The following is a 15,933-nucleotide window of genomic DNA, read 5'->3' as shown; positions in this document are numbered from 1 at the left end:
TTTGGGAAGTTGGGCAGGAGTGGGTGGGTGGGTCGAGGGACAGATGGATGTTTGGGAAGTTGGGCAGGAGTGAGTGGGCGGGTCTAGGGACAGATGGATGTGGGGGAAGTTGGGCAGGAGTGAATGGGCGGGTCTAGGGACAAATGGATGTGAGGAAAGTTGGGCAGGGGTGAGTGGGCACGTCTAGGGACAGATGGATGTTTGGGAAGTTGAGCAGGAGTGGGTGGGCGGGTCGAGGGACAGATGGATGTTTGGGAAGTTGGGCAGGAGTGAATGGGCGGGTCTAGGGACAGATGGATGTGGGGGAAGTTGGGCACGAGTGAATGGGCGGGTCTAGGGACAGATGGATGTTTGGGAAGTTGGGCAGGAGTGAGTGGGTGGGTCTAGGGACAGATGGATGTGGGGGAAGTTGGGCAGGAGTGAATGGGCGGGTCTAGGGACAGATGGATGTGGGGGAAGTTGGGCAGGAGTGAGTGTACGGGTCTAGGGACAGATGGATGTTTGGGAAGTTGGGCAGGAGTGAGTGGGCGGGTCTAGGGACAGATGGATGTGGGGGAAGTTGGGCAGGAGTGAGTGGGCGGGTCTAGGAACAGATGGATGTTTGGGAAGTTGGGCAGGAGTGAGTGGGAGGGTCTAGGAACAGATGGATGTTTGGGAAGTTGGGCAGGAGTGAGTGGGCGGGTCTAGGGACAAATGGATGTGGGGGAAGTTGGGCAGGAGTGAGTGGGTGGGTCTAGGGACAGATGGATGTTTGGGAAGTTAGGCAGGAGTGAGTGGGCGGGTCTAGGAACAGATGGATGTGGGGGAAGTTGGGCAGGAGTGAGTGGGCGGGTCTAGGGAAAGATGGATGTTTGGGAAGTTGGGCAGGAGTGGGTGGGTGGGTCTAGGAACAGATAGATGTTTGGGGAGGTAAGACAGGAGTGGGTGGGTGGGCCTAGGAACAGATGGATGTTAAGGAGGTCAGACAGGAGTGGGTGGGTGGGTCTAGGAACAGATGGATGTTTGGGAGGTCAGACAGGAGTGGGTGGGTGAGTCTAGGAACAGATGGATGTTGGGGAGGTCAGACAGGAGTGGGTGGGTGGGTCTAGGAACAGATGGATGTTGGGGAGGTCAGACAGGAGTGGGTGGGTGAGTCTAGGAACAGATGGATGTTGAGGAGGTCAGACAGGAGTGGGTGGGTGGGTCTAGGAACAGATGGATGTTGGGGAGGTCAGACAGGAGTGGGTGGGTGAGTCTAGGAACAGATGGATGTTGGGGAGGTCAGACAGGAGTGGACGGGTGGGTTTAGGGACAGATGGATGTTTGGGAAGTCGGGCAGTAGTGGGTCGGTGGGTCTAGAGACAGATGGATGCGGGGGAAGCTGGGCAGGAGTGGGTGGGTGGGTCAAGGAACAGATGGATGTTGGGGAGCTCAGACAGGAGAGGTTGGGTTGCTTCTAGGGACAGGTGGATGTGGGACAGGTCAATCAGGAGTGGGTGGGTTTATCCAGGGACAGGTGGATATGGGGCAGGTCAGGCTGGAGTGGGTGTGTAGGTCTTGGGACAGGTGGATGTGGGGGAATGTTCTGCAGACTTCTGTATTTACGTAATCAATGAATAAGTTCTTAATTGAAGTGAATTTTGACAAGGAGCATTAACACCAACATTTGTCTGGTTTATTTTAAATCAATGAAGAGGCATAACTTAACAGTAATAAACAGTTATCGGTCTTGCCATACATGTGTATAATTGTCTCTGGTATCATCTGTACAAATTCAAATCAAATACATCCTCCAAACAGTTCTTGAATTAAGGCAGGTTAAATGTTCTATTTCCTACTTTACAGTGCTGTATATGCAGAATATAAAACTAAAAGTATAAAAACAACAATATATTATCAGGAATTATTAAAATGTATTCTCATGATTTCTTTTCAATGAAAAATTTGTACCAAAAAATAGTTTCTGCGTCAGATATGTTAATGTATTTTTTTGTATCTACACAGTATGAAGACGAGTACATACCCTGGTAAACCTTAGATATCCCATATACTATTTTCTCCCACAGAAAAAAAAATGGAAAAAAATTATCGAAGCGCAGCCTTCAAAAACTAAGTTGAAGAGATCATATATATGGAAGAAGGAGGAAAATAGTTTTTACATTATTTTCTAAAATCTGAAATGACATGTTAATGAAAACTGAAAAAGCACAAGGGAGATAATTTCAATATATTTATGTAAGTATTTTTTTGAGAATGAGTAGGGACAAAAGCATTGGCTTTGCAATTATGTGCCCTTAAATCTCACAAGGTGCACAACTTAACATCACTACTTATCTTAATGTTCTATGTTTTAATCAATTAAATTATTGAAATTACTTCAAGCAGTTTTTGGGGAAAGTCTTAGTGTGGACAAAGTTTGCATTTTACCTTTAAGTAATAAGTTTTCCTACACAAATAACAAGAGCGCCACGGAGTGAACCCCAATGCTTGTCTGTATTTTTAAAGTTGAAGAAAGGGCATAACTCGACAATGATTAAGTCCAGAGTAATGGGCCTTGCTACACAGCTGTATTTTGTAACTAGCAACATGTATATGGAATTATAAATATAATTTAATATGATGGTATGACTTAACAATTGATAAATACACATGTATTTTATGTTTTTTAAGTTAAAAAATATAAAACTTAGTGAAAATCAATTATGATAATCATATAATTGATTAATGCTGATGATTGGTGCAATTATTGGATTGCACTCCATATCTAATTTTTGGCTTTGGTCAAGTTTTATACATAACTTGTTTTTTGACAATATTTCGCATCCAAGTGGAATCAAGTAATAACATTATGCCCCCCCCCCCCCTTCTGAGCAAAATAAAACAGCCTTTGGGTGGACAACTTAGAAGTAGCATAACAGTAATTAATGCCATTTTAAGCACTGTTATGAATGAAGTATACATAGTTTCCACTGTTATTTATGTACAAGTTCTGTGAAAATAATTGTGGCACACTTTGTAATGCTGGAATGCAATTTCTTTATTGATATACATATTTCAGATCATGGGAACGTGTCCCATTTTTTTGTAACAAAATATGTTAATGTTTCCATAAAGACTGTATTTCGTAATACTCTTTTACAATTTCTTAATCAAGTTATGATTATTTAAATTCCAATTTTCGGTTTCCTTTGTTTGAATTCTCAATTTCCAATATCAATAATATTACACATTTTTTTATCCAATATTTTTGGGGTATATGAGGCTATCAGTGTCTGAAGTTATCTCAGCAAGCAACTCTGCATGGCTGGATTTATAATCAGCCCTCTCAATTCTAGACAGATTTCTCAGATGTGAATCTCGGAAAACTAGAAGGCTGCAGTTCCAAACACCTTACTGTGGTATAAAGCTAATCATTACGGTGATAATTACGATAATAGCTTAACCAGATGGCACATGCAGACAGAATTATGAAATGAGCTCAAACTTCAAACATATATTCTTGAAAATTATTTATAATTATGAATAAATCTTTACCTCAGAAGTAAAAGAACCTGATATTGTATAGGTGCAAATATTGTTCACCTTCATCAGCATGTAGAAGAGTTTTACAAACATAAGAGTTAAACCATGAGATAATTAGCAGCTAGTTATCAACTTTCTTCATAAATATATAAAAAAAAGATAAAAATAAAACTGAAATCATATAATTATTGTGTTTTTAAATAACTACTCTAATGATTTTCAAACATATATGAAGAAAGTTGATAATATATATATATAATATTTTATTGGAAACGTTATTTGCGTCCCAGTGACAACTTTTCATTGATCATTGATATACTCTGCTAGTTTAAAGTTTATTATCTGGGGGCATGTAATAATGTTTTCAATTATTTTTTTTATTATTTTTTATTTATTTATAAATTTATTAATTCACCTCTCTACCATACTTTTTGTTTATAATTACTGGCAATAAATGTTTTGCATGGTAAACTTATCTAGCTCTTTTTCTTCACATAAGTGTCATGCGATAGTCATGTGATAGTCATGCGACAGTCGTTCCAAATACATCAATCAGGATTCCATGAACATCAAGAGCCACAGTTGCAATTTTGCAATTATTTCTTTACAGGTACTTTGCACATAAAATGTTTTTTATGCTTTGGAATTGAGCATAATTTATAATACTTAAGTGACTAACTCAATGTATTTTTTTTTATTGTAATTGAATGGATGTGAGGGATCGTTTGAATTGTTATATACCTGTATTTAGTCCAACCTCAACTTAAAAATAATAATCAATTTTTCAGTACATTTCTATATAATTATTCAATTAAAATATAATTATTATTTTTATAGTATTCTGAAAACACCATGTAACATAAAAAACTAACCTGAACCATCTGGGAGGTGGCTGATTGGCTGACCATGGTGACGCATAGGCTTCGTTGTACATTGTCATCATAGGGGTGATTTCACAGGTACTCGCAGCTTTAGTTGGATATATAAGAGGTTTAAAACATTCTCATGTCTCTATGGAACTTAAAGCTTCTCTTGTTGGCACTGTGGGTAGTCGATCAGTAGTTAGTTATAGTCACTCCCCTGACAGTCTTGCTTTTTAAGTGGCACCTGTATAAGCCTTTCAAAGTATCCACCTTTCTGCAGTCTCTATAACAGTCAGGTCAGCTGGTCTAGTGTCTGATTAGGAACTCCTTTTTGGCTCGTCTGAAATGTAATGATTTGGGTATATTTTTGATAATGATTACACATATTTTAACTTGTAACATTAATTTAACAAAACCAAGTTATATAATAATTTTTTATTTTTTTTTACTGATGTTAATATGTTAAAACCTCCACTTTAAACATTAACCAATCAAAAAGTGAACAGGCACTTGAGGTTGTTTTTTTGTATTATTTCCATCCTCCTTAGGACAATAATTTTTTGTCAATGTATGAGTCACAATTAAAAAAAAATAAACACACCCTAATGCCTTATAGATCTAAACATTCCAAAGCAGATAAATTCAAAATGTTAAAAATTCAATGTCCATGTTTTAACGTATTATTAGGACTTTTCATTGAACCATTTGAAAATGAGATCATATAAAAATTCAATAAAATATATTATCTTCATACCTATTTTTTATAAATTCTAAAAAATAGGTTTCTTTAAGAAAGACAGAATCAAAATGTTCAAAAAATACAATAAACTGCTTTTTATATATGCATAAATATGATGTTGTTAATGAACATTCTAAACTGATAATTGATTGACGTCAGAATATTGTCCTCCTGCAATGATGGTCTTCTTTTGTAACTAAAGGATTCTTTTATCTATAACTGTTCACCTTTTCGAGGTCAGAACCATTTGCAACAAAAAAAATAGTTACACCATGTGCAACAAAAAAAATAGTTACGAAAGCAATTGGGAAGGAAAAAGGTAAATGTTTAAAGGAAGGTTTTGTATATGCACAAAAAGTATTATGCACCAAATGAACGCTAACGAAACTTTATTCCTGAAAGTCAAATTTTTGATGTTTTGGTTTTTACAAATTAGACGAGTACATTGTACACTTCACAATTCCTCCTTGTTTTTCTTTATTTAACCTGTTTAAAGGATTGCAAAGAATTGCTTAAACACATTCACTATTTCCTAATCTGTTGAAATTGATACTTTTGCTAAAAAGCCCGCAAATTGCATGTTTTTGGCCAATCAAATGTTTACTACATGTTATTAGTACCACAATATAACAGCTACAATTATAACGAACCAAATTCAAAACAGGCTCATCATGCTCAATTCCATTTATGTTTATGTGTTGGCAAGATTACATTTCCAGCCACAATTAAGTTTTCGTTCAAGCATGCATGGGTGAAAATGTAAAAATCCTCTAACTTATTTGTATTTGTCTGTTTTTTTGCTGTTTTCCCCCAAACTCTCCGTATACAAAACTAAGAAACAATAAACAAAGTCCATTCATATTAGGTCAACTCATCATTTTAGGTCAACTCATCCTTTTAGGTCAACTCATCACTCTGGCCCCAAGCCATTCAAAGCAATTATGGGAAGCCGTTTGCCACACACAGACATCTCGCATTAAAGAGAACCTTGTGAGAAGTGACTTCAGTGTGACAAAGCAGTTCAGAATAAGGCAGCAATTAGGGATCATCTTGATTCACCTACATGGAAAGCTAGCCCATTGTATCCACATATCAAAATGCCTTTTGTAACAAAAGTAGTCACATGTATTTGTTGCAAACTAATGCTGTTTCAGGAAGCCTTGCCTTAAAAAAATATCACAGTTAGAGTGTGTCTTTAACATATGATGTTTATGCCCCACTGAGGGATTCAGTCATAATAAAAACATATAGTATTATCACCATGTGTCCTTGTGTTTATGCATAAATAGTTTTTCTGAAAGTATGAAATGTACTTTTCATCTCATAAAGTATAGGTCATTGTTTATATTGAGGCCGCTCTGGGAATATAACGTTCAAGTCTAGCACAGCTATATGGTCACTGTTACCCATCGCAGCTAGGTGAATGTTTAATTTTTATAAACACCTCAAACTAACGAAAAAAACTTATATAATGGTTGAAATCATTTTTGTTTACTGACAAAGAATGCCCCTTCAAACAAGTTTTCCCCCCTCGTAACCGCTGTAACATGTACGCACAATAACTAAAGCAATATAAATACATGTAGGTATATGTTTTGTCATTTCAACATTATTCTTTATCTAGATATTGACATAATTTCTTAGATTTTCTTCATTAAGCTGAAATAAGTTGTCATTGAAATAACTTTGGATTAAATTTTATTTAACCACAATTAAGATTCATACATGCCATATTTTTTGGAGACCATTCAGGGGGATTTGTTCAAAAGGCTGAAAATTCAGGGGGATTTTGATTGTATTCAGGGGGATTTTTTTAGCAGGTCTAAGTTGGCGAAATTTTAAAGTATTTTTAGACGAAAGTATGAAAAAATGTTTTCACATATAGTTTGCTTTGAAAACATCTTAACTTTTTCATTATACAGAATTATTTTATGTCATGATTTATCATATTTTTATGATACACTGTCATGTCATACTGTAATGCATTTGCAGAACAAAATATGTCATTGGAAAAATATGTTTTCGAGACAATTAAATGAAATTTACCTTCCTCCAAAGTCTTTAAAATAATTGTGCTTAATTCTATCAGCTTTGATGACTTTCAGACAATAAGGGAATAGAATAAATATTATTAATTTCTTCCTTCCAAAAGAGTAATATTTCTTTGCCTTTGATAATTACTACAAATTAATTGATCACTTGTTGTAAAAGTTTCCTTTTGGAGAGTTTCACTCACATACTGTGGTTTCACTTTGTCATTATTGCCTGATGTAAAATTTCAAAAAAAAAAAAAAAAAAAAAAAAATTTTTAAAAATTCCAGGGGATTTTTATCTCCCGCCGGGAGACCGGGGGATGGATCGAAATTCCGGGGGATTTTTCCCCCCGCCGGGGGATATGGCATGTATGAAGATTATGCAGTTGTTGTTGTTTTATATTGGTTTCCTTTCCCAAGAAGTTCTCCCAAGGGCTTGTCTTCCATGCATGACACTAAGCTATATGGTGGCGTTGACAACTGCCGTCATGTAATGTGTTGACTAGAACAGTTACAGACTTCTCCTATAACTGAATACAAATCTTAAGAGATTGACAATCGGCCCTTCTTCATTGTTTAATGATAATAAACTTATCAAGCCAAAGTGTTGAGATATCAAGTCATAATCTATGCCTAACTGCAAAATAACCGTCTTACTTCTTCAGCACTGGTATATAAGAATGATGTGTCAAAATAATCAGACAAACTATTTTGATTTACCGTAAATCATTGAATATAATACCCTAGCTTATCTAGGACGCATGCAAAAGAAACGGAAAAAAACGGAGAAAAAAACTTTAAAGTCTCTAATATGGTATATAGAATGCAATGAAAAAATGTCAAATCGGCAGCCGCCATATTTGTTTTGAGAAATTTTATTGAATCGTTAAAATGGCAAAGTTATTAAATAATACAACACATGTACAAAAATGATAAGATATATCGAAATAACAATGGTACACAGCACATAAATAGTTAATTGCAATACTGTATTAAGTAGTCAATAAACAACAGTTTTAACTGTCATTCTGCTGTCCCTCGCTGTGAGGCCCTCATGCTATTTGTCCTCAACACAAATTGTAAAAGGAACAGCCGTATATTGTAATCCCTTAAAGGTTCTCAACACCTACATGTAAGTCAAGTATTCTGGGGGGAAAAGTGCGTCCTATACTCGATGATTTATGGAAAATTTACTGTGAACTGCTAATATATTGGCATTTCAACCAATAAGAAGGGCACGTGTAAAACATTCATCAATATATAGTACCATAAATGAGACACACTTTTTCCCCCTCAGATTATGCCTGCGTCTTACAAACAGCTTTTGACTTTTTTTCTGAGGTTAATTTCAGGCCGAAATTGGCTCTACAGAGAAATAAATGGCGAAAAAACTAGTTTGTTTAGATTTATGTAGATAGGGATGTCACTCACATCATCTCAATTGAGTTAATACGGGTTAAAATGGCAGTTGAAAATCGGGATACAGTGTATCGTAAAACGTTTATTTTTCTAATTTTTCATTATTGTACGAATAAAATTATTCAACATTATTTTGTATAAAACAATAATTTAACATACATATAATGAAGCATAGCCGTGCACTGTCGAAACATTTTTTGTCAGTGGTATGATAAGGAGTGAAAAAATCACACTGCCTTTAAGCAGTTTAACAAACCAATAGTACAAACTGTTGCGATAATAGTCTTGTTTATTCGCACTTTGCCTCGTTCTTTAATTATACTTTCCTTTAAGTGTCGACATTTTGAGAACAAACACGTACAATATAAGGTTTTTGCTTTACAAAACTATTCAGAGAATATTTTTTCTTTGTATTACTTGTATTGCATGGTTTAAAATAACCATCGCCCTTTTCAGGAAAAAAAAAATCGTCACTAACAACAAACATGGTGGCCAATGGTGGCAGACAATTTTAACAATTCAATGTGTCCTATAACCCATAACATAGATTAAAAGTGGTTTTTTTTTAAGTTTTCACAGATTTTTTTGCCTGCGGCTTGTAACCACTATGGTCTTATAACCAGTCATTTACAATATTTAAAATGTCAGATATTTTGAAAAAACCTTTCATCCCAATGGTCTAAGAAGGAATTGATATGGAAAACACTTTGAGCCCGACAAATTTGCAACAGGATGTACTACTGACCCATATTCTCACTGTTCCTTAAACCCCTGTCACATAAGGGCCGCATTCCCACGGTGTTCAAGAAAAATCAGGAAAGCCAATCTGTGTACAATGGAATCACAAGCATCGCCATTGCATCACAGAGAGCGCAGTCAGGGATCGCCATGAGGTTGCTGTAGCAGCGCAGTTAGGTCTATTTCAACGCCACATGATCACCAGGGATGCACACAGAGGTCGCAGCGAGAACACAATGGTTATAGGTGGCGTTAACCCATTGATCATTCAGTGTTTTTTGAGATGACACTGCATCTCTATCATGCATAAACAGGTTCATTTACGATGCTCAGTACAAGGATTTTTTTCTGACTGCACTTACAAGAATGGCTACGGCGATCATTGCCTTTCAATGCCCTTCTACCACATCAATTGGCATTTGCATAACAATGACTCAACCCAACAAAATAGTAAAGTGGAATGGTTTATGCATTTTAAGATTCATTTCACCATGAATGATTTGCAAAAGCAAAAAGGTCTACTGCTTTCCTAGATGCAGGTCCACCAGATCCAGGATGATGCAGACGCTTTGTATCTTTTGCTGAGACGACAACAGAGGAGGGCCTTAAGGTGTAGACGGCTTTGGGTTTGACAATGGCTGGACGAAGGCAGACGGTTGCAGCATGGTCTCAACTGTTCGAGAGCAAATGGTGGAATGAAGAACTGACTCAGATATCGCTTTTGTAGGTCGTGCAAAACAACACAGCGCAGTGTGAGCACCGTGAAAGTGCAGCGAAAATGCAGTGCACATACAGTGTGTGGGGCGAAAAATTGATGCACACTGCAGAAGCGCTGTGATAGCACCGTGAGAGCAAAGACAATCGCCAACTAGAACTCGGTAGGAATGCCGCAGAATGCCATGGAGCTCAATAGACGCCAAGGACGCCATAAGCACGCAGTGAAATCGCCATCTTCATGAAAAATATCAATTTTCCCTGCAATCTCATGATGCTCTTGAGAAATTTTACAATACTGTGCAATCCCAGTGACAATGCTTAGACATTTTGTTTCTAATTCCTTGAAGATTGGATAAACACTGGTGAATTTATGAAGGAAAAGAACGTTTACCGTAACACAAAATTTGGGCATGATATTTAACCTGGCCTAAGCCATGTAGTTTCTGCCCTGGAGGACCTGTTATAGCACTTTTACACCCCTCGGTTTTCACCTGAATATCCAAGTCAAAACTTCTGATGAAAAATCTGGCTAAAAATTATAACAGCCATTATTAATATTTAACACACACAAACTTCTTTGCCCCATATTTAAGTAGTGTATGTATATTCAAATAATATATATATGCGGTAGTATTATGTATTTTGTATCAAGCAAACTATTTTAAACTATAATAGCTGCAACACCATTTTCAAATATACACCCCTTTGTAATTGCCTTTCTATTTAAAAAGTTTTAAGCACATTAATTTTTTAAGAATGGATTATACATTATAGTTAATATAGTCTTAAATAAGACAAGTTTTGCAATTTTGTATTATGTTCAAGTGATAGCTTGTTTTTTAAAAACAAAGTACAAAAAACTTTGAAATTCCACTGTTTTCACTAAAATGTTGTTCTTATTTGACTGCATTCGACATTTTTTAAACATGATGTTTGTAAGAATGTGTATTTGTATCTGTCAATTGAATATTTTACAGTACCCAATCTTAGTTAAGTTCATCTTTTTAAATTGTCAATTTTAACTCTCATTTCCAACATTTTTTTTATAAAAAAGTACAGGTACAAAAACAGAAATGTACCAGGTTGTCGAGAAATGTACCAGGTTGTCAAGAAATGTACCAGGTTGTTCTATAAATGTACTTCTTCATTCTACACTGTGCTTGTAGAGGCTACTGTGGCTGTTTGTTTGTTTATTTGAGTTTATCAAGGTCTGCCCCGCGCCCATTGGCTGCATTATGGCTTGACCCCGCCTTGACGCCATCACGTCTTAAATTGTGTTTAAATGCCTTAAGTGACACAAGATAGAAGTGACAGCAATTCGCAGTCAACTCCAGACTTTGGAAGACTTGAAGAAACAGAGTGAGATCCGGGTGCGATACCTTAGCTCTGTGCGAAGAGACCTCTTGGTTCTTTAACGTGCTTGGTGTAAAGCACTGATACATGGGATACAACTTTCCTGGGTTGAACCAGTACTGAGTACACCACTTTTCCAAGCACTACCCTTTAAATGCCAAGCGCCAGGCAAGGGAGCTACTTGTACCAGCTTTTAACGTCTTTCGGTATGACGCAGCACGGGATCGAACCCACGACCTCCCTCTCCGTAGGCAGACGCCTTACCCACAAGGCCACGTTACCCGTCCCCCGCCACTGTGGCTTGATTCAATATTGATCTTATTCTTATCCTTATAGACATGCCTCAGTGATTCCATTCAGCCTATTGGTCAGCTTAAAATACAGGCCAATCAAAACACTTCAATCTAAGTTGTTTATTGAATACAGCCCCTGGGTACATTACTGAAAAAAGGCTTCTTTTTGTTGCTACTATCATAGCATAAAATATACTATTTCTAAGTCCCTTTTTTATTAAAATAAGCTGGAAAAGATGCCTTTTAAGATCAAAATCTTTTGTTTTATAAGTTCCCATACCAACAATATTATAGGCATGTAATTTTCCTTCCGTTTTTATTGCAATTTTGTGTGATAAACTTACTGAAATATTTAAATTTATTTAGTTTTTGCATATATATCAACTAATGTAGGTTATTTTATCTCAATAATTAAACTTTGGTATGCTGTTTTTGTTTAAATTTAAACAAATAGGTTTCTCAAAATTAAAGAATTGTATAATCTTGCTCAGATCTAAAATAGAAATATATATGGCTTATTTTCGGCAATTTTAAATGAATTGATCCTGTTCCATGTTAATAATGTCATTTGCTTTTCAAAAAGTTTAATGATCTTTTGACTGTGATGGAAATATAAAGCTCATCTTGGTCAGGCTGTTCAAAAAGAAGGTCACAGTTAAAATTCATTGATCAATGTCAGAGAAAACACTTGGCTGAGGTTTGCATTATGTCTGGGATAATACTTGGCCCAGGTTTGCATTATGTCTGGGATAATACTTGGCCCAGGTTTGCATTATGTCTGGGATAATACTTGGCCCAGGTTTGCCTTATGTCTGGGATAATACTTGGCCCAGGTTTGCCTTATGTCTGGGATAATACTTGGCCCAGGTTTGCATTATGTCTGGGATAATACTTGGCCCAGGTTTGCATTATGTCTGGGATAATACTAGGCCCAGGTTTGCATTATGTCTGGGATAATACTGGGCCCAGGTTTGCATTATGTCTGGGATAATACTGGGCCCAGGTTTGCATTATGTCTGGGATAATCCTTGGCCCAGGTTTGCATTATGTCTGGGATAATACTAGGCCCAGGTTTGCATTATGTCTGGGATAATACTAGGCCCAGGTTTGCATTATGTCTGAGATAACACTTGGCCCATATTTGCATTATGCCTGGGATAATACTGAGCCCAGGTTTGCATTATGTCTGGGATAACACTTGGCCCAGGTTTGCATTATGTCTGGGATAATACTGGGCCCAGGTTTGCATTATGTCTGGGATAATCCTTGGCCCAGGTTTGCCTTATGTCTGGGATAATACTGAGCCCAGGTTTGCATTATGTCTGGGATAATACTTGGCCCAGGTTTGCATTATGTCTGGGATAATACTGGGCCCAGGTTTGCATTATGTCTGGGATAATACTTGGCCCAGGTTTGCATTATGTCTGGGATAATACTGGGCCCAGGTTTGCATTATGTCTGGGATAATACTGGGCCCAGGTTTGCATTATGTCTGGGATAATCCTTGGCCCAGGTTTGCCTTATGTCTGGGATAATACTGGGCCCATGTTTGCATTATGTCTGGGATAATACTGGGCCCAGGTTTGCATTATGTCTGGGATAATACTTGGCCCAGGTTTGCATTATGTCTGGGATAATACTTGGCCCAGGTTTGCATATGTCTGGGATAATCCTTGGCCCAGGTTTGCATATGTCTGGGATAATCCTTGGCCCAGGTTTGCATATGTCTGGGAAAATACTTGGCCCAGGTTTGCATTATGTCTGGGATAATACTGGGCCCAGGTGTGCCTTATGTCTGGGATAATACTTGGCCCAGGTTTGCATTATGTCTGGGATAATACTGGGCCCAGGTGTGCCTTATGTCTGGGATAATACTTGGCCCAGGTTTGCATTATGTCTGGGATAATCCTTGGCCCAGGTTTGCATTATGTCTGGGATAATACTGGGCCCGGGTTTGCATTATGTCTGGGATAATACTGGGCCCAGGTTTGCATTATGTCTGGGATAATACTGAGCCCAGGTTTGCATTATGTCTGGGATAATACTGAGCCCAGGTTTGCATTATGCCTGGGATAATACTAGGCCCAGGTTTGCATTATGTCTGGGATAATACTGGGCCCAGGTTTGCATTATGTCTGGGATAATACTGGGCCCAGGTTTGCATTATGTCTGGGATAATCCTTGGCCCAGGTTTGCATATGTCTGGGATAATCCTTGGCCCAGGTTTGCATATGTCTGGGATAATCCTTGGCCCAGGTTTGCATATGTCTGGGATAATACTTGGCCCAGGTTTGCATTATGTCTGGGATAATACTTGGCCCAGGTTTGCATTATGTCTGGGATAATACTTGGCCCAGGTTTGCATTATGTCTGGGATAATACTTGGCCCAGGTTTGCATTATGTCTGGGATAATACTTGGCCCAGGTTTGCATTATGTCTGGGATAATCCTTGGCCCAGGTTTGCATATGTCTGGGATAATACTGGGCCCAGGTTTGCATTATGTCTAGGACAATCCTTGGCCCAGGTTTGCATTATGTCTGGGATAATACTAGGCCCAGGTTTGCATTATGTCTGAGATAACACTTGGCCCATATTTGCATTATGCCTGGGATAATACTGAGCCCAGGTTTGCATTATGTCTGGGATAATACTGGGCCCAGGTTTGCATTATGTCTGGGATAATACTTGGCCCAGGTTTGCATTATGTCTGGGATAATACTGGGCCCAGGTTTGCATATGTCTGGGATAATACTGGGCCCGGGTTTGCATTATGTCTGGGATAATACTGGGCCCAGGTTTGCATTATGTCTGGGATAATACTGAGCCCAGGTTTGCATTATGTCTGGGATAATACTGAGCCCAGGTTTGCATTGTGCCTGGGATAATACTAGGCCCAGGTTTGCATTATGTCTGGGATAATACTGGGCCCAGGTTTGCATTATGTCTGGGATAATACTGGGCCCAGGTTTGCATTATGTCTGGGATAATCCTTGGCCCAGGTTTGCATATGTCTGGGATAATCCTTGGCCCAGGTTTGCATATGTCTGGGATAATCCTTGGCCCAGGTTTGCATATGTCTGGGATAATACTTGGCCCAGGTTTGCATTATGTCTGGGATAATACTTGGCCCAGGTTTGCATTATGTCTGGGATAATACTTGGCCCAGGTTTGCATTATGTCTGGGATAATACTTGGCCCAGGTTTGCATTATGTCTGGGATAATACTTGGCCCAGGTTTGCATTATGTCTGGGATAATCCTTGGCCCAGGTTTGCATATGTCTGGGATAATACTGGGCCCAGGTTTGCATTATGTCTAGGACAATCCTTGGCCCAGGTTTGCATTATGTCTGGGATAATACTAGGCCCAGGTTTGCATTATGTCTAAGATAACACTTGGCCCAGATTTGCATTATGCCTGGGATAATACTGAGCCAAGGTTTGCATTATGTCTGGGATAATAATTGGCCCAGGTTTGCATTATGTCTGGGATAATACTTGGCCAAGGTTTGCATTATGTCTGTGATAATAATTGGCCCAGGTTTGCATTATGTCTGGGATAATACTTGGCCCAGGTTTGCATTATGTCTGGGATAATACTTGGCCCAGGTTTGCATTATGTCTGGGATAATAATTGGCCCAGGTTTGCATTATGTCTGGGATAATACTTGGCCCAGGTTTGCCTTATGCCTGAGAAAATCCTGGGCCCAGGTTTGCATTATGTCTGGGATAATCCTTGGCCCAGGTTTGCATTATGTCTGGGATAATACTGAGCCCAGGTTTGCATTATGTCTGGGATAATACTTGGCCCAGGTTTGCATTATGTCTGGGATAATACTTGGCCCAGGTTTGCATTATGTCTGGGATAATACTGGGCCCAGGTTTGCATTATCCCTGGGATAATACTGGGCCCAGGTTTGCATTATGTCTGGGATAAAACTGGGCCTAGGTTTGCATTAAGCCTGAGATAATACTGGGGACGGGTTTGCATTATGTCTGGGATAGTTCTGGGCCCAGGTTTGCATTATGCCTGGGAAAATACTTGGCCAAGGTTTGCATTATGTCTGGGATAATCCTTGGCCCAGGTTTGCATTATGCCTGGGATAATACTGGGCCCAGGTTTGCATTATGTCTGGGATAATCCTTGGCCCAGGTTTGCATTATGTCTGGGATAATACTGGGCCCAGGTTTGCCTTATGTCTGGGATAATACTGGGCCGAGGTTTGCCTTATGTCTGGGATAATACTTGGCCCAGGTTTGCATTATGTCTGGGATAA

The 15,933-nt window shown here is 38.4% G+C and overlaps 1 protein-coding gene across 1 annotated transcript in view; it reads right to left on the bottom strand.

Annotated features, from left to right (window-relative positions):
- Positions 1-15,933, bottom strand: part of LOC128246269 (zinc finger protein rotund-like) — a 101,184-nt gene that overhangs the window by 73,949 nt on the left and 11,302 nt on the right. The window contains exon 2 of the mRNA XM_052964461.1: positions 4,374-4,704. Within this exon, the coding sequence (XP_052820421.1) occupies positions 4,374-4,444 (71 nt within the window). The 5' untranslated portion in view covers positions 4,445-4,704. The remainder of the gene's footprint in view (positions 1-4,373; positions 4,705-15,933) is intronic.

This window comes from Mya arenaria, chromosome 9 (assembly GCF_026914265.1).
Source record: "Mya arenaria isolate MELC-2E11 chromosome 9, ASM2691426v1".
Taxonomy (NCBI): Eukaryota; Metazoa; Mollusca; class Bivalvia; order Myida; family Myidae; genus Mya; species Mya arenaria.
Note: the sequence above shows the minus strand (reverse complement) of the source record. Positions and strands in the feature narration are given on the sequence as shown.